This window comes from Engraulis encrasicolus, chromosome 20 (genome assembly GCF_034702125.1).
Source record: "Engraulis encrasicolus isolate BLACKSEA-1 chromosome 20, IST_EnEncr_1.0, whole genome shotgun sequence".
Classification (NCBI taxonomy): domain Eukaryota; kingdom Metazoa; phylum Chordata; class Actinopteri; order Clupeiformes; family Engraulidae; genus Engraulis; species Engraulis encrasicolus.
Window position 1 is genome coordinate 2,459,150 of NC_085876.1, and position 23,205 is coordinate 2,482,354.

At 43.0% G+C, this 23,205-nt stretch overlaps 3 protein-coding genes across 3 annotated transcripts; all 3 read right to left on the bottom strand.

The window, feature by feature from the left end:
• Positions 1 to 1,313: 1,313 nt before the first annotated feature.
• On the bottom strand, positions 1,314 to 7,590 carry LOC134436771 (uncharacterized). Its single transcript, XM_063186121.1, has 5 exons — positions 7,569 to 7,590; positions 6,597 to 6,703; positions 3,529 to 4,512; positions 2,718 to 2,870; positions 1,314 to 1,424 (listed from the first exon to the last, which is right to left on the bottom strand). The coding sequence occupies exons 1-5, from the start codon at positions 7,588 to 7,590 to the stop codon at positions 1,314 to 1,316; spliced, it is 1,377 nt and encodes a 458-aa protein (XP_063042191.1).
• A 9,050-nt stretch (positions 7,591 to 16,640) lies between these two features.
• LOC134436772 (putative uncharacterized protein DDB_G0294196) lies at positions 16,641 to 17,058 on the bottom strand. The gene is made up of 2 exons (XM_063186122.1): positions 16,778 to 17,058; positions 16,641 to 16,675 (listed from the first exon to the last, which is right to left on the bottom strand). Exons 1-2 carry the CDS (start codon positions 16,995 to 16,997, stop codon positions 16,641 to 16,643), a joined length of 255 nt encoding a protein of 84 aa, XP_063042192.1. The 5' UTR covers positions 16,998 to 17,058.
• A 2,255-nt stretch (positions 17,059 to 19,313) lies between these two features.
• On the bottom strand, positions 19,314 to 22,961 carry LOC134436773 (piggyBac transposable element-derived protein 4-like). The gene is made up of 2 exons (XM_063186123.1): positions 22,071 to 22,961; positions 19,314 to 21,306 (listed from the first exon to the last, which is right to left on the bottom strand). Exons 1-2 carry the CDS (start codon positions 22,229 to 22,231, stop codon positions 19,314 to 19,316), a joined length of 2,154 nt encoding a protein of 717 aa, XP_063042193.1. The 5' UTR covers positions 22,232 to 22,961.
• Between the last annotated feature and the right edge of the window lie 244 nt (positions 22,962 to 23,205).

Genomic DNA, 23,205 nt, shown 5'->3' on the forward strand with positions numbered 1-23,205 from the left:
GCTGTCCACAATAAAATGCCTTTAGATGCTTTAACCAAAAGATATTAAAGATACACTGCTCATACAGGATTTACCAGGCCTTAAGAGTTTTCTTCTGTACAGCCAAGCCAAATATGTAACATTTAAGCAATTTCATTTGATTATGATGTTTGTTTGTTTTTTTTTTCCCCCCCATTACATTGAAAAATCAGAAAAAGTGTCCGTCCATGTCAATTCAAAGAATTCCCTAGAATCTCCCCGGGTGACCCTCTTCAATTTGCTTGATATCTCGCACAGGCACCTTTTAATGTCATTTGAAAGAATTTCAAGTCTTGGCATCACACCTGAACACATTTTGTCAGATACGATTCCCAGACAATTTGAAGAGAGCAGTGCCTGACCATTTATCCCATCCAAATCCTGAAATGTGCTGTCTTTATGGAAGGTACATCACTCCTTATAAAGTAGCAGCTTAACTGATCCAACATCAAGTTCGCTGACAACCTCACTGTAAATTCATTGTAGGTGCACAATTACATATTGAGATTATGATGCTGGTACTCTATTCCTTTTAGTACAAATGAGGACGAAAGCATTTCGATTAGTTGGTGGAATCATGTGTGGATGTTAGCCACTGGATGCTCTCTCGAAGTCACGCACATCAAAAAAACTAAAAAATGGACAAAGCGCATGCCTTATTTTTATCATGCCGATAGAAACATATTAGGTTGAAGTATGTGTTACTGCCCATTAAATCGCTTGAATCCTAGTGGGTTGTCAGTTTCGATTTCAAATTATCTGTTGGCAGGACGTATTCTAGGCTACAGTTTACCTGCCCTTAGCAAGCCATGCCATGTTAGTGCAAGCAAGTGTAAAGCAGTGTTATTGTCATGGTCAAATGGCTCCAAATGATTGAAGTGCTTCCAGCCTCTTGCTCTCAAAATTTAATATCTGTATAAAAAAAATGTGTTTAAAGATCTTCACTGCGCTGTGTGCACGCTGTCATGATGCTGCATTGGCATTGAACTAGTGATTGATTGGATGGCACACGATTCTCACCCCTGACCTGTTTTCATGTCTGTGTGGTTGTGGAGATGAGACAGTCTAAAGTGTGGGTGTCACACCCTCTTTTCAAAAGTGTGAATCTGAAAGAATTTAAAAGCAGATTTGGACATCTCTAGTTTTAGTTTTAATGAAGATACAGGCCTACAGAAAAGTATGGTTGGAGTTGCGTGAGGGACACCTTGAGTGTGTGTAGCAAAAGACTAGTGTAATCGAATGACCATCACTTGGGTTGTGGGTGTGTTCTGACTGTTACGTCAACAATCTTAGCTTCACTTCACTTCACTTGCACAGTAAGTCTTGAAGAACTCCGAAGGATCATCCCCCAAGATGATGGGCAGTGCCCGAAGACATAGGCATCGGATGTCTGTTGGCTCAGAGGTCTGCAAGACAGTAGACACACAATACAAAACAAGGATACTCACATTTGGGAAACACATTTTAGAAATTCTTCTCAATATCTCGACACCAATCAAAATGAAGTTGTTAAGAGAACAATGTTGCATTTCAGAAAATACCTAATAGGACAGGACAAAAGATAAAATGAGGCATGAGATTAATGGGAAGAACAAGCAAAGAGAATAACAAAAATGAATAACAAAAAAGTACAGAGGACATCACGAAAATGACTGAATGGACATGAAGAGAGAAGCAAGACACACACACAGGACAAGATGTACACTTGACATTTTTCATCATCTTGTTCTGTGCATGTCTATTGCTTCCCTCTTCATGTCTATTCTGCCATTTTCTTCTTTCGTCTCTGTGATGTCCTCTGTACTTTTTTTTTAATTATTTTTTTCTCTTTGTCCTTACCATTAATCTCATGCCTCATTTTCTAATCTTTTGTCCTGTTCTCTTTTCTGAAATGCAACATTATTCTCTGTTGAATTACTTCATTTTGATTGTTGTCGAGCAATTGACCGGTATTTCTAAAATGTGTTCCCAAATGTGAGTATCCTTGTTTTGTATTCTGTGTCTACTGTCTTGCAGACCTCTGAGCCAACAGACAACCGATGCCTATGTCTTCAGGGACTGCCCATCATCTTGGGGGATGATCCTTGGAAATTCTTCANGACTTACTGCACAAGTGAAGTGAAGCTAAGATTGTTGACGTAACAGTCAGAACACACCCACAACCCAAGTGATGGTCATTCGATTACACAAAGGCTACGCTTCCCGAAGGAAAATGCAGTGTAATCGAATGACCATCACTTGGGTTGTGGGTGTGTTCTAACGGTTATGCTTAGCTTCACTTCACTTGCGCAGTAAGTCTTGAAGAACTCCGAAGGATCATCCCCAAGATGATGGGCAGTCCCGGAAGACATAGGCATCGGTTGTCTGTTGGCTCAGAGGTCTGCAAGACAGTAGACACACAATACAAAACAAGGATACTCACATTTGGGAAACACATTTTAGAAATACCTGTTAATTTCTCGACAACAATCAAAATGAAGTAGTTCAACAGAGAATAATGTTGCATTTCAGAAAAGAGAACAGAACAAAAGACTAGAAAAATGAGGCATGAGATTAATGGTAAGGACAAAGAGAAAACATAGAATAAAAAAAGTACAGAGGACATCACAGAGACAAAAGAAGAAAATGGCAGAATAGACATGAAGAGGGAAGCAATAGACATGCACAGGACAAAATGTACACATGACAAATTAACTCACCTTTGTTTGGTGTAAAAGCGCAGCCAAAAGCTGACCAGTGAGGCCTTTCTTCTTCCTGAAGAGCTCGACCAGGCTTGCAGAATAGCTGTCCAGCGAACCAAAGAAGCTTTCTCTGAGATTTGTCCCCACCACTCTGCCAAACTCTTGGTACACCTGAAAGAAATAAAATATCCACAACCACTGTCAAGTTGTACTTACATGTCATTTTTCTTATCTGATATGATCACAACAATTATGCAAATGTATTGTAATATGGCTATAGCTTGTATGCAGATATGTGTATCACATGGGGGATGAAAAGCTGCACCTTTGAGACATTTTTTTTCAAATAAAAGGGTAAGTTCCGCTTACTTCATCATGCAGTTGTGTTGCTTACATGAATTGTCAGTACCCGATGGCACAGACATTTTTGCTCAGCCGTTTCTGAGATCATAGCCATTCTAATGGGGTGGTCAGATGCTTAAATCTTAAGAAATGTGTCTTATCATACCCCAAATATTACATCAAAAGCTGTTTCCATAATGTAATGTTACTGCTGGTTTTGCAAAACTTTTTAGATGGATAATATTGAATTTAAGACCGTTAAAAAAATGTACACAAACATCTGACCCCATTAATATGGCTAGAATTTCAAACAGTTGAGCAAAAAAAAAAAAAAAAGTCATCATCAAGCAATACAACCGTTTCATGAAATTGGCTGAACTTACCCGTTAAGTGGTGCCAATGGTACATAGTTTTTTGATGATCAGTCATCAGCATTACAATTAAAAAATGCCATAATATTTCAAGTATTAAAAACACTCTTACTAACCTGACTTTCTGTGAAAAGAGCTGGCCATCTCTGTAACATCAGGTTAATGGCAGGTTTTTCGTTGACCACCTCCTGTCTGCGAAGAGCAAAGGTCACATCCATCTCCTTCTTCACAAGCAATGCATCCGGTTTTGCTTTCATCATCTCCTGGACCAGCAACTGGCGAGCTCCTTCCAGGTTATGGCCTGCCATGCCTTCTGGGTAATCAGGAAGGAAATTCAGTTCCCCTTTTTTTGGCCTCTTGAGGTCTTTGCTGGGATGGTCACCATCTGGGGTATGTCTTCCACGTTTTCCACCATTGACACTGACATCAAGTCGACCCATCTTGCGCAGTTTGGTTCTGTAATTACCTATTTTAAAGTAGATGCTGTTCTTCCATCCTTCCCAGCCAGATGACCCCTTTTCTTGTAGGCATGGATGTGTTTGCACCAAGGATTTGGCAACAGCTGCACAATCCTCTTTTTGTGGGTAGGCTTTAAATGTGTATATGGTCTCAGCCAGTGTTTGGAGGATTTCGTGTTTCAGTTCTTTTGTTACTTTGAGATGGGATCCATCCTTCAAATGTAGTAAGTTACCTTGCCGGAGTCTATACTCCACATCCACTGAAAATTTAGGGATTTCGAACGTCTCTGGCCACTGAGAACTTCTCGTCGGAGAGATGATGATGGGCAGTATCTCTGTGTCTGCCTGGCTGGTAGTGTCACTCCATAATTCTGACTGGTCTGGGACAGGTACTAGGTCAATCACAGGGATGATTTTGATCGTTGGCTTGTGTGGGAGCTCAGAGACATCTGTTAAGTTACACAATTCATTGTTAAATTCGGGATCTTGGTATTGTAAGGCGAAGTTGTAACTTGCTGGAAGAGCATCTTTCAACCAGCGAATCAACTGTTCAAGTGTATCTGGCTTTGGGGTCATCGTCATCTTTCGTATATCTCCCTCAGTAACAATAACCCGCATGGTTAATTTCTGTGGTTCAGCCATCTACAGAAAAAAAAAAAAAAGAAAGACAAGTATTTAGATGAAAGTAAATCCAGTTATTATAGATGTGTTAGTTCTTAAGTGTCAATGACAACAGCAAGGAATGGAGCTTGGTTTTGCTTGCTTTACATCAGGGGTGGGGAACCGCCGACACGGGGGGCCAGATCTGGCCCGCGAGACCATTTTAACTGGCCTGCCAAACGGTATATTTACAGTTTTAAACATATTTATTTACAGTTCTCATTGTATATTTTTGGCCTGCCAAACGGTATATTTACAGTTATAAACATATTTACAGTTATCATTCATTGTATATTTTCAATAGAGTAGTCCTGCCCTGCCTTGTTCATGGGGTCTTTAGAGGACTTGAGCCAATTGGAACCGGGCCCTTCATATGAAAATAATTCCTCACCCCTGCTTTACATACATAAATGTAAAATAACTGCTACCCACTGGAGCAAAACATTTTCGGGCACGAGTCCTTCCTAAATGCAAACACGCCATCTGACATACAACTTTCTGACATAAAATACGCCCAGTAGTAGGCAGTAGACAGCTCAAACAACTTCAAACTATGTTGACCGGTATTATTGAGAATATGTCAAACACTATAAGAAATAGTCCTACATAAAACAACAGCTAAAAACAACAACAATAATACTAATAATACAAAAACAAGTACAAGAGACTTAGAGGGAAATAAGAAAATAAAACCATGAAGAATATTATGAGAATACATTTTGAAAAGACCAATTTTATGTAAATCAATATAGCAGACAAAATATTTTATATAAAGTCTTGTCAGATGGCTTGTTGGCACTGAGGAATGTCTGGTGGTAACCAAAAACGTTTGGCATTTGTGGGCACCACTTCTCCACTATGCCAACAAGTATTTAGCAAATAACATATCGTCTCAGTGTCACCATAAGCTGACCTTGTACCCTGTAAGATGACAGTGGGAAAACATCATTTAACTCTGACATCCTGACTACACACACTGGGGTGGAATCATTATAGTGAAGTTCATAAGATCTTAAATGCTCAGAGTACCATGCTGTCATTTTCAGGCAAACAAATAGGATTTCTGCATTGTCAGCCAGAATCTTTTCTATCCGGACAAATTCAGGGAGACCTGAACATGAGCCAGAAGACAGCATCATGCCGGGATGATACTTGATACCATCTATACAGACAGAGGATGCATCAAGCACTGTTCCTTGAGTAATTACTGCCTGAACTTATGGTGGTAAAGTTGACGTTGAAACTGTCTTAACCTTTGACATCTCAACTGATGGTCTGAAAAACGAGCTACAGTCAAGATTGTAACTGACTGCTTTCTGGTGTTTTGTGGCAAGTGACATGGAAACATTTTTGAAGTTCTGAGTATTGCGAATGGCTCTTTTAAAGAACTTGTGCTTCCCCTCGAAGCGTATTGTCCAAAACTCTGGTAGTGGACCAAATTTCCTTACAAGCTGAGGATAGTGCTCCACATAATGATGCTTTGGCCTCAAACGAAATTTTGGGAAAGTAGACTGCAACAAACGCCTGTGCTCAGTTATCTTACAGTCCAAGAAAATCAGTGTCTCTTCTGTATGTCTCGTTGCCACAGTTAGCTCAACAATATCTTTAAGGAGCATGAGAATTTCCCAAGCATTCTCACCCTCAGGCACGCAGTGACCAATGAGAAATGGAAGCAGCCTTATGAGACACCAGTTCTCATGGGCATTTCCGCCAATGGTGCCTTTGGTGGAAAATCCTTTCCCAATGAGCTGAGGTCGATCCGTTTTGTCAGTAAATGTGTAGTTGAAGTCCCTGATGGCCTGATTCAGCATGTGCAGTGTGAAATAGTTCTTGCCTATCAAGTCTGTAAGACACAGAGACAACTCAACAGGAACAATTCCTTCTAAGACATCGTGCATGATGTCAGGAGGGTACCCACTGACCACATGAAAGTGCTCAAGCTTCTCTGTTAATGGGCAAGCTCTTTTCACACCATACATTTGACTAAGCACTGGGTTCTCCCTCACTTCCTGCACTTGCCTGTCATGGGACACTTTGTCTCGGATTTGAAACGAATCTGACCATACCTCCTGCTGTTGAAGGTCGCTGCTGCTTGCCATGCAGAATCTGCAGAACTTGTTGGCGGTGAAGCCTTCCAGGAATCCTGCAAGGGAGTGCGCACCAAGATTATCCGCTGCAATATACAAGACTGTCCCTTTCACACAATCACCCAACTGCTCCACATAAACACCATTTTGCTCTAACAGCATGACATCATAGATCAGAGGTTGAAGAACTTTTTCATAACCACATTCTTTGACTATGGATGTATTGCATAATAGAGCAAGCTGAATGGAATTGAGGGTAGACCTATATTTTGCAGGTATGTTAGCAATCAGCCAGTACACTGCACACATTTTGTGTTTCAACTTTGATGTCCCTAGAGGATTAGCTATTTCAAAGTCATCGATGTAAAGGCTAAGAGCAACTGTAAACTCATCTTTTGCAAAAAATGCATTTTCCTTAAAGTGCTGTCCATCTGCATAAGACCTGTATTCTTGTGGGAAATGGACTTTCCCTGACATAGCTTTGTCCAAAACATCAGGATTGTTAAGCAACTTCTGCAACATCGGGATAATGGGAACATATGCAAGCCCTTTCCTGCCCTTTTCCACAACGTACTGTATTGGGTTGACCATTGGAAACTCCCTACGCACATAGGCTTTTTAGCCGTTCCTAAAGGTCCCCCTTGGGAAAAATGTGCTGCCATGCTACTTTCTGACACAACATTGATAACTTCTTTCACAACTGATTCATCAATGTCAGTGTAATGTTTCTTTAAAACAGCCCTGACTCTGTTTTGGAGAATTGGCTTTGACAATTCATCAATTTGGAAAAGCTGTTGAATCACTTCTTGCACAGAACTCTCTGGTATGTGCAAAACAGCTTGCATCTTTAGCAGAAGAGAAGCTACATTGTGTTCCAGCTGCTGTTCTAGGTCAACAAGTGCATGCCCACTGGTTACTTCACTGTCCTCAACATGATCATCTGCATCTGACATTTGCTCTTGTTCAACGTCATCCTCTTGGCTTTGAATATAACCACCAATGATTTCTGACTTAAACATTGTCCAGTTCTGTTGCCCGTGCATTTCACTCTTGTGAGCTTTGAAAGTGGAGTAAACACTACTTTCAAAGTTACAGTCTTTAAAAGGGCACCTGATTTTGTGATGTACTTTTAAATGTGCAGAATGCAGGTGAGAGAAAAAGTCACTCTCTGAACAACATGCAATAAAGCCACATGATTGACAGCTAAACCTACATTTCACGGCTGGTTGCTGAGCAGAAGTTTTAGCGTGTATGGAGGACAAGTGCACATTCAGTGCATTGAATGATTTAAATGTGCAAAGACATTCGTCATGCAAACAGGGGATTGGCTCTGTTCTAGCATAGGTTCCATGTTTCAGTCTGTAATGTTTAAATAGTTGTGCTCTTTTCTCACAGCTAAAACTACAATACTTACACTTCCAAAGCATTGTATTTGATTTAATTGGACAAAGTAAGAAAGGTCGTTCACATGGCTTACCAGTTTCTGTAGCAGCCGAAAACCAAGGAACAGCCACGCAGTTGATCCAGGAGGGAAGTGGGACTAGCGAGCTAGTCACTGTCGGAGACTGTTTACAGGCGAGGCGGTGCTAATTCAGGCGCGAACTCGCGCTAGCAGGCTAGTACTAGTATAGTATAGTTAGCTGATGAAAGTTCACCGTCTCACACAAACTCTCTCTCCNTCGTTCCACACCGCCGAACAGAATTTGTTTTACTAAGAACTGATGGCAACTGTTTGCCGTTAACAAAAAAAAAGTGCCTCCCTCCGCCCCCACTTAACAATACCAAGTGAAATCAGCCAACTTAGCTGGACACTTAGCTGAGAAACAAAACGCCAACAGGTGGACAAAACAGTAGCACGTTTTTCCTCCAGTAAAATGAACTCAGTTACAACTAATAACAACAGCTCTCGGTCGACGAAAACAATAAACAAACTAAGGAGATAATATGTTTGTGGATACAGCTCTATAATCTTTGCTATCTTCTTTTACAGCTTCTTGGTCTGACGCGCGTGCAGTTGAAAAGACTGCTGTCTGACTTCATACTCGTGTCGGTAGACTACTAGCTCTACTGTTTAAATGATGCGTGGTCACTGATAGGTCGATAGAGAGTGCGTTGCAATATGCGACCTTGCCTCCTCCACTTGCTTCTCGTCATGATGACATCACTGACAACAGCATTATATTTCAATATATTGCAAAAGCTCAATTGTAGAGTCTTTTTCTCATTTGCAATTGGGATGGTGAATGAAAAACAGTCCCTCAAAAGTTGTTGTTGCTAGGAGGCTGACAGCTGGGAAACTTTATCGTTTTCTCCACGGAGGAGGGGCCAGGAGCCAGGACGAGGAGACAAGCGCAAGTGGAGGAGGCAAGGTCGCATATTAAAACGTACTCAGAAACTTTTTTTAAATTACGTACCGGTATTTCAACTTCCTCCTCAGTATGCAAACTCAAACTCAGAGACGGGATAAAACATTTGTTGAACCCTTTTGAATTTAAACATGCATTTCAAAAATATTAAAATAGTTGTCCTAGTCACGCAACAACCAAGTGGTCGTAAGCATTTCACCACCTAGGCTATATCAAATCTTAATTGTCAAGTCAGTTGAAATTGTAAAACTCCTTATTGAACTTGAGCAGAAGGTGTGCTGCCTGCAATTTAAGAAATGCAACAGACGCTGTTAACATGAAACACACTGCAGGCATGCATTCAACTGCCCACATCTGGGTAGAGGCCAGTTGTTGCAGCCTGAAGAAAAAGAGGCGGGGTCATAACCAAAACTTACGACTTTAATCCATTCAACTAAAAAATACTCATCTGAACAACTATTTCCTCAAATAAGTTGTCAATACTCAGAATTCTTCAGAAATGCCATCAAACTTATATATTTTAGTGCATTTTAATTAGTCTTGGTTAGTACATTTGATGTCTGGGTTAACAGTGTACATTGACTTATCATCTTGTGTTATATTGAGTAATTACAATGAAGTTATAAATCTAGTTGGTAATACTACACATAATTTGACATTACACATCTTGGGTGCATTGTGGGGACCCCTTATTGGACCAAATGTAGCTGGTTCGAATCCCTCCTGACCTCTCCCTACATCTCCATCCATGGCTGAAGTGCCCTTGAGCAAGGCACCTAACCCCACATTGCTCCAGGGACTGTAACCAATACCACTTTTGGTAAATGAAAGCGTCAGCTAAGTGCAATGCATTTTTTAAAAAAATGCAATGAAATGAAAATGTAATATTCCATGTCTTTTGATAACATTTGTAAATTAATTTCATGCATCATTCCATTGTAACAATCATAGGGACACTTTCTCAACTTCCACCTGCACAATATCTTGGACTCACAGGAAGAGATTATCTACATAATTCAAAAGACACCGCACACTGCTTACCATTCTTTTTCTTACTTTATTTTGACACACAGGGCAAAATGCGTTGTTAGCTCAGAAAAATGAAGGAAGAAAAAGAACAATAAGCAGTGTGAAATGTCTTTTGAATTTTGTTCATTGTTCACCTTCTCCTGCCTCACATCAGCACCTGCATTGCTGAGGGCTTGTGCACAAGGACTCTCTTGAACTTAGGTCATCAATATAATTTGATGGCCATTGAAAATACATTCTACACATTTATCAATTTGTCATTACTGCCTCAAGTGTCATTACTTTACCTTCTTTACATAAAGGAAAAGAGAGAAGATTTTACTGGGACTTTAATGTCAGCAGGTGTGACCAATAACAATGTGTACATCATAATTGTAATCATTCAGTCATTAACAATGTAGGAAGAAGTGAAGAATCTTGTAATAATGTAAGAAATGTCTTATTGGGTAACCAAGATGTCACTATCAAACATCAGAAAGTATTTTAGATAAATAGGGTTTAGGACCTTCCGAAATGATTGCTCCGTCATGGCACTAAAACATACAAGTCTGTTGTTGGGACTGGAGTGGAGAGTTTTCGTGGTGGAGTGTTTGTTACACTCAGTTTATTCTATAGAGGGGTTGTCTCCTTTCCAGCACTCAGTCCATTAGGTCCTTTCAGAAGGTCTGGCGTCTATCTGGAAAATAGAAATGACAATTGTAGTGTATTATGTATGGCCATTGAACAGGAATGGTAAAGGCCAATCACATGAGTGCACAGTAGGTGATGGCAGTAATGTAACAGAATGTGAAACTCATAAAGAAGATTGTCTGCTCTCCAGATACACCGTGATAAGTCAAAAGGTGTTAGTTGAAGGCCACTGGACTTTTTTTAAATAATATTGGACAGGAAAGCAATGGGCATTTTGCCAGAGTAATACTGGATGGAAAAACCCTTTGAAAAATATCGACACGAAAGTAATTATAATTAATATTATATTAGTATTAGTAACTATTATAATTAGTATGAATGGTGTACTGTATGGGAAATACTACAAACGTGGCTCATAACTGTTTTTTCCCCTGAGCCACACATATCCCATGTGTTGCAACGACATTTCAGTTTTTGCACATAAAATGTGTTCGTGATAACTCGCCTATGGAATACACCCTGGTGTGTTGTTTAGACTTCTAAAACAAATGCAGTGGAGTGTGCCTGATGTGTTTACCTTTGTGGTAGACCATGCCGGTGTCAAACCGAAGTATTATCCAGACGACCGTCTTCAGGTGGTAGTGTTCGTCTGCGAAGGGCTAGTGAGAAACCGGGTCAGGAAATGACTGCACAGTAGATACTGATGGCTGGTCAACGGTGGGCTGCTATTCACAGGGGTCGAGTGAGGACGTCATGGAAAGTCCAGCTCTTGAGTCTTGACCTTCTCCTGTCTTTCTAAATAATAAATAAAGAAGTGTGTCAATACACCAGTATCACTGTAAAACCTACAACTAGTATGACCTGAAGATCAAGCAATGTAGGCCTACCAGTTATTGGCTAGACAGTCGAATTACGTGCCGTCAGTTTTACTAGCAGTAAAAGTGAAAACCACAGTCGACCTACTCCATGATTTGGTGCAGGGCTTTGACAGGCTTATCATATGATTGTGATTGTCTTGCCTACTGAAGGACTACTATTTTCCGTGCACAATTTTGTTTGAGACCAAACGTAGCTTTGATTCATTTGACTATCTGTAGCTGGTAGCATGAACAGCCATATGAAGGCACCGAGAAGAGAGCTAGTTTGAGGCGACACCAAGATTAGCCATTCAAAAACTCAAGATACATAATATGTCCTTACCTCTGTTGTCTCCATCAGCAATCGGAACAGCAATGTTTTGTTTCTGACGCTGTCACTTCTGTCCTGCTATTTTGTTTTGCTGGTAGAAAGAGCTTTGGCGCAAAAGCCGCACACACGTAGCCTCGTATCCAGGAGAGTGTGGCGCGTTCCTTTTCCATCTCAACGCAAAATGCCACGGTTTCATAAAGCTTGTCGTTTAGTTTCAGCATCCAGTATATGCGCACATTCAACCCATAGCAAAGTTCTAGCCGAAGAACTGTTAAAAACCGAGAGCTTCAACGTTTGCTTCTTGTTACTTTATCATGTTGCCGACTGCCGTAGCAGAGCTGGCTGGCTCCTGGCTGTCAGAATGAGCGTCGCAGAAAGATGACGTGGCACACCTCAGTCAATACAGATTTTTAATTCGTTTACTGAACCCGGGAGATTTAAATATTGAAATGAGGCGGAAACGTAATTGTATCATCCCAATGACCCTAAATAAAATAAGAAAATACTGTTTATGCGTGTACGACGGATTTAAAGTCTGTGCCCCGCTGACTCCCGTTCTATGGTGGTTTGTGGATATCGCCCAAACCCAAAATCTCACGGAAGGCTTCAAATCAAACAAAAGTGACACAGGTGGGTAGCTCAGTGTATGATACACCATAATTAAGGTCCCAAATGCAAAATACCGACCTATTCCTTTAAGTGCAGGGTACAGTTGAGGTAAATCAAATATACCTGTGTAACAAGACTCTGATCTAATTCAAAGTGTACGCATAACATAAATGACAGTCCCAAAACATTTTGTGACCATATCGAAGATTGTGTAATCTCGGTTTATGTTGACATTCGGTTCCTGCCATATCTTTGTCCCATATCGCTTGCCGTAGCCTCATATAAGCAGATGTACATGTGCATGAGAATTCCTGTGCATATCACTAATGCCGTGTCCAGACCAAGAGCAAACTGCGCTACCAGGTAGCTGTGGTAGCACAAGAAGCTTCGCTCCTGAATTCGCCTCGGTAGCGCAGTTCCCTCGTGACGTCACATTTGGAATGTTCAGTTTTTAAAGGCCCCGCTGCGTGCAGCACCCCCGCGAAAAAGAACAAAGAAGGAAAAGATCGACAGGGATTTTTTAATTACACATTGTTATGAAAACATAGGTTTACGCCATGCTACAAATTACATATAAATACAGGAGGTGCAAACGAAGAGTTGGAATAGCCGAGGCAGCTATGAAAAAAGGGGAAAAAACTGAATAAAAATCCGAAAAATAGGCATAGGCCTAAATTCAAAATTAAAAACACGTAATTGCCATGTGCGTGGTTTACTACTGTGCATTCGACACGGCAATTGAAGCAGTGTCTGGATTGAAAGTCTATTGGGACATTGGCCTAAAGCAATGGGCAAATAACCACGAAAAAAGTAACCAGTTAAAATGTTTTGTTGCAATCTCGCTGACAATTGTACAGCCTTCACATTGGCTCTTGAGGTTGTGTCCGGAACAAATGAGATGCTCTCCCGCTATAAAAGCGTTCCATAAATTTAGTCGCTACCCCATTAATCACCATTCTCAACATGGAAGACCAGGACACCGTTTGTATCATCGGACTGCTGTATTTAGTGCAGCATCTTCAGAGCACTCGACCGAGGAGGAGGAGGAGGATGTGGGTACATGACATCCTGCAGGCTCTTGAGGAGTTGGGCGAGGGCTACCGGCTTGTGCAGGAGCTGCGGCTGGACGGGGCGGGATTCCAGAGGGCCTTCAGACTGACCGTGGAGCAGTTTGACAGCTTGCTGTCAAAGGTCGGGCCGCTGATCACCATGCAGCGGACCAACTACCGGAAACCGATACCCCCGGATCAGCGCCTGTACATGTGTCTGCGGTACTTGGCAACCGGAGACTCCTACCAGAGCATCGCCAACAGCTACCGTGTGGGGAAGAGCACGGTGGCCATGATTGTCAACCAGGTGAACCGGGCGATCTGGGATGCCCTCGTCGCCGAGTACATGCCTACTCCGACGGCCGAAGACTGGAAGAACATCGCGGAGGGGTTCCGGCGTCGGTGGGACTTTCCCCAACTGCGTCGGCTCGATAGACGGCAAGCATGTGGTAATGAAGGCCCCGGAGAAATCCGGTTCTTTGTTTTTTAACCACAAGGGCACCTACTGTATTCCGTTGTCCTGATGGCTGTGGTGGACCACAAGTATCGCTTCAGAGTGGTGGACGTGGGGTCCTATGGGAGGACCAGTGATGGTGGGGTGCTGTCTAACTCCAAGTTTGGAAAAAAGTTGCAGAAGGGACAGCTGGACCTACCCGGGGATGCGCCGCTGCCGGGAGCCGCGCACCTGGGACCACAGCCGCATGCGTTCGTGGGTGATGAGGCGTTCCCGCTGCGCCGCAACCTCATGAGACCATACCCGGGTCACCAGACTGGCAGCCGCAGAACCTTCAACTTCAGGCTGTCCCATGCGAGGTTGGTAGTGGAAAACACGTTCGGCATCTTGACGGCCCAGTGGCGTGTTTATAAACACGTCATCGAGCTCAATGCGGAGAATGTGGATGCGCTCGTCAAAGCGACTTGTGTGCCGCACAATTACCTGCGACGCGACGCCCCTCACGACCCGGCTCTGATGACGGCTGCCACGGATCCAGACGTGGATGCACCTTTGGGCCTCCAGCCCATTTCCAGGGTTGGCAGTAACAACGCCACTCATGAGGCCATTCGAGTGAGAGAGACCTTCACCTCTTACTTCACCAATGAGGGAGCGGTCACCTGGCAGCCTTAACACCGGGCACCACAACGGCACTTTTAAGTGCCAAACAAAGGCTCTTTTCAGAGCCACCTAAATGCATTGAAGGCATATTCCATGACACTAATTATCAAAATACTTTAGAGTCTTTCAGTAAGGCCTAGGTAGGCTACGGGTTTACGGTTTGGCTGTAGATAAAATTTGTTCGTAGTGCAACATTTGTAGCCTCACGTCAAGTCCACACATAGATTCTATGGTAAGTCTAAAAAAATGTGTTTAATCTTTTTCCATTCGAGAAGCCACTTAGGATTTTATACATCCAAAGGCTACTATGAACACAAACCAAAAATGACCCCTGTACTTTAGGCCTAATATTAGGCAGCCACTTTCACTACTCCTCTGAACAGTTAAGTTTAATTGTATAGGCCTACTGCAAATCAGGCATTTTGGTCAACCTGTACACATTTACTTACAGATTAGTTGCGCACATTCATGGCTTCATGGTGCTTTGTGGGAAAATTGTCCAGGTTAGTGTGCAGAAGTGTTTTGCTAATGCATTAGGGCCTACAGCACTTGCTTAATAACTTTAATTTCATTGAACCACTCCAATTGGCCACTTACAGTGTTTTCCTCTACACCAAGGATGTCAAACACAGGCCCGGGGCCTAGTCTGGCCCACAGACTGTGTTTGTGCTGCGAGCATTTCAAATACAGTTGGCCCATGAGTGGCATAACAAGAGTTGAATCAAATTTGGTGTGTCACATGCTCTATAGCAGTGGTTCTTTAACCTTTTTTTTCTTTTCTTAAAACACCCCCTTACCTGTGTTGAGGACAAGCCGTGCACCCCCAACCTTAACTTTTGCACGAGTATGCGAGTATAAGTGATTAATTACAATGACTCTTCCTAGTTGAGACATTAATCAATACTTATATGACTTTAAATGGTGACCAAAACATGTTTTGATTTGGCCTAATTATAATGTTTGCAAGCAGAATTTTGGTCCCAGCCTCAACACAAACAAAACACCACGCTCCACCTGGAATCTCTGGTGCACCCCCAGGGGATGCCCGCTCCCCAGGTTAAGAACCACTGCTCTATAGGCTAATGTGAAAATATGAGGGCAATCACCATAGAGCTCGAAAGTGACGTCACTTCCCCCGATTTCATGGGACCTCAACGGCGTTTTTAGCCGAAAATCATAGCATGTAATCCAATGGCGGTATTAAAATGATATTTCGATCCCCTTCGAGTTGTGCCACGAGCTCCATATATGTTGTTTCTGATATTTTTGCTTAATTTTTCGTATGAACCCCCAAACTTTTTAGAAAGCTGTGTTTCTTCACATTTTTCATGCCGACGGCCTCGGAACAAAACATTGATACTTCTGCATGAATAATCTTTATCTAGCCTCTTAAACAGCACAGCGCATATCATGACTGAGATCAGAAGATATTTACTCTCTACCATGTTGTTAGATGGTCAGCTTAGGTCCCGTGAAACGCGGAACTAAGGGGCGGGACTTTCGAGCTCTATGAACCAGTGTAACCAGTGTAACGATAATATAGAGTATGACATACTATACAACAGAGTATATATGTAGGGTATAACTACAATCAAGACTGTAAATTAACTCTAAATTAACACCTGCCAACCAGGCAAAGACTGAATATTTCGTTTTGGCTGATAGAAAATACCAACTCACTTCTTTGACTCATTAGTGAGTGTGTGTTTGGCTATAAGATTAACATCATCTGTCCATTTTGGCTGGTGATCAAAACAGTCAATTTAAAGCCCTGACTACAATAACATGTTAGCAGATTGAATGTTGTGTAACTGGATGTGTAGGTCATCACATAAGAACAAGAGTTATTTCCAAGTTCAATTTTTTTTATTATTATTATTATTATTGAAAAAAAAAAAACAAGGCAAATGAGGCACGCACTCACACACTCACTCACTCAGTCAGTACTGAGTATACTGTGGTCCCTCCTAAGCACCTTCGTTCTGCTTGGCCTCATACACCAAACGGTGAAACTGAAACTTGAGGTCCTGTCTGGTCCTCACAGACAGGGTGCGGAACTCCTCAAGAAGAGATAAAAAAAAAAATAGCTGTCCGCATCATCCTCAACTGGAGGTGCGGGAGGTGGATGAGCAGGCCTACTAGCAATGGCCTCCATAATCTGCAGCATCCTCTCCCCCACCTCTTCTGGCTCCTGCTCTGGCCGCTGCCTCTTCCTCTGGCCCTGCCCTGGTCGCTGCTGCTGCTGCTGCTGCTGCTGCTCTGGTCGCTTCTGCCCTTGCTGCTCCTGCGATCCCTGCCCTTGCCTTTGCCCTGGTCGCTGCTGCTGCTGAGGCTCCTGTGACCCCTGCTCCTGCTCCTGTGTGCCAGGGCCCCTGCTCCCCTTGTCTGGCGCCATTCTCTTCCTCCTCCTCTTCCTCCTCCTCCTCACTATCCCCTCCCATGTTGGAGGACGTATTGCGGTCCTCCATGAAAGGCACGACAAACGCCATAAGTGGCATGAATCTCCACTTTCTGATCACCCCGCCCTCAGCTCCGCTCCTCCTCCTGTCCCTCTCCTTCTTCCTCTCCCTTCTCAGTGTGTCTCTCAACCCCTTCCATTTCTTCTTACACTCCTCAGCTACCAAACAGATACAAACAAACAAAAAATGTAGGTCTACAAAATGCAAATGCACACACACACACACACACACACTTCATAAAACAATCATTCCAGGAGGTAACACGGGGGTGGGGAAGGGGGGCTTGAATAGCCAGGATTTCTTCCTATGAAGTATGTTTACAACCACCTGCTGGAGGAACTTAGTTGAAACTATCAGGACTACCAAAACGCAGTTTCCTACTCATCGTACATTATGACTACTCATTTATAATTTTCTACCAACATGTTAGACCGTAGGCGATTTTGCTTAAAGGGGTATGCCACTATTTTGGGGCTTAATACAGTTAAAATTGTTGGCTGGGGTTTATAAAGGTGGTAAAGTGTCTTATTTTTCATGTTAAGCGTTGTCTTGTTTTAAGACAAGTTAAAAGAGGGAGTATGTCGCTAAGATAGTGAAAGTCAATGCATCCATGTAGCATACATGCTACACGGATCCATTGACTTTCACTAGCTTAGCGACATACTCCCTCTTTTAACTTGTCTTAAAACAAGACAACGCTTAACATGAAAAATAAGACACTTTACCACCTTTATAAACCCTGGCCAACGATTTTAACTGTATTAACCTCTTACCGCAGAGCCCATTATGTCCTATTTTGGAGAGGTTTTTGAGACCATGACTTTAGGATGCTACAGCTTTTGAATAACATTATCCACATTGAACTTTGAGGGTTTATTTTGAAGCAGATACTTGGGAGAAGACATCCAGCCAACTCCAGCTTTTTATGAACATCACTAAATCTACATTTCAGATCATTATATATAAAAAAAAACATCCGAAAATATGAAAATCGCCTAATTTTTGTTTAGTTTTCAGTGTGTACCTGGATGGTTATTTGAGATGCAGAGTAAAATAGTACATTTCCTCAATGCACATGTTGTCAGCAAGTAAAATCCAGAATTTGAAGTAGATCTGTAAAGTTACAGAGGAGTTACATAGCAAATACCACAGGTACTAATGGGCGTCTCCAAAAATATATATAAGTTATCCATATGTCCTATTTTGGAGAGGTTTTCAGACCATGACTTTAGGATGCAATAGCTTTTGTTTTACATGGTCCACATTGACCAATTAGGGTTTATTTTGAAGCAGACACTTGGGAGAACACATCCAGCCAACTCCAGCTTTTTATTAACTTCATTAAACCTACCTTTCAGATCATTACATACAACAAAAACATCCGAAAATGTGAAAATCGCCTGTTTTTTTGTTTGTTTTCAGTGTGTACATTGATGGTTATTTGGTATGCACAGTGAAATACTACATTTCCTCTATGTCCATGTTGTGAGCAAGTGGGATCCAGAATTTGAAGTAGATATGTGAAATTACAGAGGACTTACATAGCCATTTCCACAGGTACTAATAGGCGTCTCCAAAAAACATATAAGCTATCCATATGTCCTATTTTGGAGAGGTGTTTAGACCATGAGTTTAGGATGTAATAGCTTTTGTTTTACATGCTCCACATTGACAATTGAGTTTAAATTGAAGCAGACACATGGGGCAAGACATCCAACCAACTCCAGCTTTTTATTAACTTCATTAAATCTACATTTCAGATCATTATATACAACAAAAATGTGAAGATCACCTTTTTTTTAGATTTCAGATTACAGTAAAACACCACAGTTCCTCATTGCACATGTTTTCAGCATGTAAAATCCAACACTTGAAGGGCTTTCACTTTCAGATTATTAAAATGACATAGATGGTACATAACAATGTCCACAGTACTAATAGGCATCAAAGCACAACAATATTACAATTGTGTTTTTGTACCATTATTTCAAATAAACCAATAGTAGGACCTATCATCCCTCATAAACCTGCTTCAGTCTTTGAGGAGGAGTATAAACATATTATAAAACAGTCCATACCAGAGCCCCGTTAGCCAGAACGATTGCAAAATTGAAATAAGCAATGTGCTGTTACCCCCTCCTACGACGTGGACGACGGGTTGGGTTTTAGGAGGCAAAAACGATGAACGATGAACACACACCCCAGAAAACAGGAACTCCAGAACAGGGGGAACTATTTACAACTATATACATTTAGTGTGTGCTCTTCTGCTCGTGCCATGTGGTGAAGCAGAGTCTGTCCACAATAATGCACAGTGCAACCTGGCAAGCCTTGCACTTGAACATTGTCTTCATGCCACAGAGCACACACTTTCTCCTCCCTTGTGTCGCCTTGAGGTGTGGATCAGAGGACAGCTGATCCACAACCGGAACAGGGAGACATTGGCAGGAAGACATTGCCTGGGCTTGCGGTGTCTCACCAGTGGCTTCAGCAGACACATCTGCACTGGAAGTCTCTGCTGGTGGGTCGGGCTGTGGCTTGCCGAAGTCAGCCAGCTCCAGGCACAGAAATTCCCTGAAGGATTTCTGGGTCAGCGGCGTCTCCCCCTGGGCCAGTGCGGTCTCCTTGTGCAGGATGAAGCTGTTCACAACCGCAATATCCACAAAGTGGAGGAACAGCTTCATGTACCACCTCCGTGTCTTGTGGGTCACGGTGTAGTACTTGATGAGGGCGTCACTCAAGTCCACTCCTCCCATGAACTTGTTGTACGCCTTCACCGGCTCCGGCACAGGGACTTCCCGAATGCTCCACACGGCTGTGTTCCGGTCCTTGACTCGGCGCTTCACGGTCTGCCCCCCGTAGGCCTTGTGGATGGTGGAACACATCGTGACGTCCCGGCTGTCCCTCCACTTCACGAACAGCAGTGGACCATCCCGAATCCAACGCAGCTCTCCACGGGCTGCATTCTTCGGCATGGCATTCCACTGTGTGCGCGGAAACCCGATCCTGTTCTCCCGGATGGTCCCACAGGCGCCATAGTTCATGCCATGGAGGTGGAGGAACAGCTTTGAGCTGGTGTAAAAGTTGTCCACATACACGTTGTACCCTGTGCCCAGGGACGGGACATGGATCAACTCTACAACAGCATCATAACTGAGGCCCTGCCCAGATGGTGCCCTTGCCTTCCCCTCATAAATCGAGAAGTGGCACGTATAGCCATTCGAGCTGTCAGCCAAGACAAACAGCTTGAACCCCCACTTTGTTGGCTTGTCCTTGCTGTACATCTTCATCCCGATCCGGGACTTGGTGCCTACCATCCTCTCATCCACTGAGAGGTTCTGGAGCGGGTGGAAGTAAGCCCTGCACGCCGTCAGGAGGTCATCATGCAGCGGCCTGAGGCGGCAGAGGCCATCGTGCCCAGGCTGGCCCTTCAGCTGATCATTTGCTGCATCAACAGCCGGGTCACTCATGTGAAGGGTTGAGAAGATTACCTCGTATCTGTACCCTGGCATGACGGATGCAGGGAAGGGAAAACTGTGAAGGCGGTCCTTCCTCCATCCGTCCCGCATCTCTGGCAACTTCATCAATCCCTTGTAGATGACCAATCCGATGAAGCGGTACATCTCCTCCGGCTCTATGTCGACCCACTTCCTCTTTCGTCCTTGTGCAGCCCTTTTTGCAGCATGGAGATTGGTATGCCTGCACAGGGTCCTAACCACGTCCTTGCTGAAAAACAATAAGAACAGGTCAAGCGGCCGGTAGTCTACCTGAGGGTCCAGCTGTGGTCCTGGAGGGCGCCTGGGTCGAAATGGCAACGGTGGAGGCTCCACGTCTTCACTCGTTGCATCACGCCAGAAGTCGGAGTCCTGCGGCGGTGGACCCAGGGATGCACGCTTCGCAGGACGGCTTGGCGTTGAGGCAGGGGCTTGTGAGGTGCGTTTACCACTCGTAGCACCACGGCTTGGTGGAGGAGGGCATGGAGTTGGAGCAGAGGCTTTTGAGGGGCGCTTACCACGCCTAGCACCACGACTAACTGGAGGAGGGCATGGAGTTGGAGCAGGGTGGAGATCACGGCGCCTGCCACTCATGCGCACACTGCTGGCAGCTGGAGGAGTTGGAGAGGCAGCTGGAGGAGTTGGAGAAGCAGCTGGAGGAGTTGGAGAGGCAGCTGGGTGTGGGGCAGTTGAAGTCCCTTCCAAAGGGTCATCAGATGTGTTCCCATCATCCGAGTCAGATGTCTCCTCACTGTATGAACAAGAGGATACACAACATTAATTATACTTTTATTTAGATGTAACAGTTTTTTTTAAATTACATTTTCATTTACATTACATTTTCAAAAAATTACATTTCATTTACCACTACATTACAGTGTATCCTGCAGTGAAACAAAGACAGACTGAAGAATAAATCATGGCTATATATTGACAGTATGAATTGCCATAACATATTGTAGTAAAGCAGGCTGCAGGACATGGGAGTGCACTGACAATGAATGTGACAGTTCATGCTTTTTTTTTTTTTGCCTCACTGCTAATTGCATGTCAGCTGAATAAGTTGCCATTATCCATTTAGCTTGGCTACACCAACAAAATGCAAGTTATAGTATATTTATCATTACATTGCAGTTAATCATATAGTTGCAGACATAAGCACTTTAGAATAAACTTACAAAGTAATGATAAACAGCATTGCCATTCAATACTGTAAATGGTAAAAGACATGGGAAACACTGACAGTGAACGCATTTTTCTTTCTGACTGCATGATTTGTGTATGTATTCATGTATGGAATCAATTAAATGTAATAAAATGTATTCTCACTATACTGCTGTCTAATATTCCTGTCAGTGTTTATATCTGGTGCGTTTGCAGCGTCTGTACTGCTGGCACAATTACCACATGGGGACAATAAAGTTCTAAACTTTCATTCAGCAGCAGAATTATCACTTTCATTATGCAGTGACACAATTATGCCTTTCACGATACAGTGACAAAATGATCACTTACAAATCGAGGACGACATCTATGCCGTCCTCAAACGCCTGAAGCGCTGAGTCGGTGCTGTCAGCTTCGGACACCGCATCATCCTCTGTCTCATTCCCGCCGTCATCAAAAAGTTGAGCGTGGATTTCGGCCAAAGTATACCGCTTCCTACCGCGTCCATCCATGATGTCTTCACAACACTCGACTCACAGAAAGCACAGACGACTCACACTCACAGGCAACACACACTTTTAGGGAGTACAAACCCGAAATTGCTGACGAGAAATGCTGCTCTACGATGCGTAAAGCAAGCAGAGTAGGCGGCAACTCCAATGTTGTTGTGACAACCAAAACCATGCGGCAGATACGCATGCAGTCAGAAACGTGAGGGATTCACCAATCGGGATGAATGACCAACCTACATTGTCAGAAGAAAGCATACTATTGGCTGGATTAGATGTCACTCAAGTTTGGGTGAGCGTTTGTGACCTCTCAGCCTATCTTGTCAACTACCAAAATAAAGGTTCACTACGAGACGCGTACAAGAATGCTGTGCTTAGGTGAAACAGACGTCTGCCTCTCCGTACACGTTGCTCCATGCCAAAAACTAGCTCTGGAATATTACAGGGGACATCGTCAGCTTTTGATTCATGTGTAACAATAGATGACAACTTGAAGAAATGTGGTGAAAACATGTCAGAGAAGATGATGCAGCAAAGTGGATGTACACAAGGCACCATTCTTAGCGTCACATCGATCAAGCAAATAAACATCGTTTTGGACTATGGAAGCATACTGGATGGCTTATTGGCACAGTTTGAAGGTTGGTGACTTTATTTGTACCGTTTGTGTGTGGTAAAAATACATTTAAATGTGTCAACAGAGATCGTTTTTAACACTTAGCAACTTCCTATTCAAATGACTGGGAAATGTTAAGCTAGGTTCTTGCTAACAACTAAAGCCTGTTCTTGCTAACAACTGCATCAAAGTTGCCCAAATTTGATGGGCACCGAGTTGAAACTATACTAATAACGGGTAGTTGGTCAGTTTGGCTGGAAATTGGTCATAATAGAATATAACAACATGCGTCCTGTTGCAACTTGTTTTTTTTTAAAAACTGGGACCGTCGACGGTCCCGGAAGTGGGCGTGGTAGGTTAA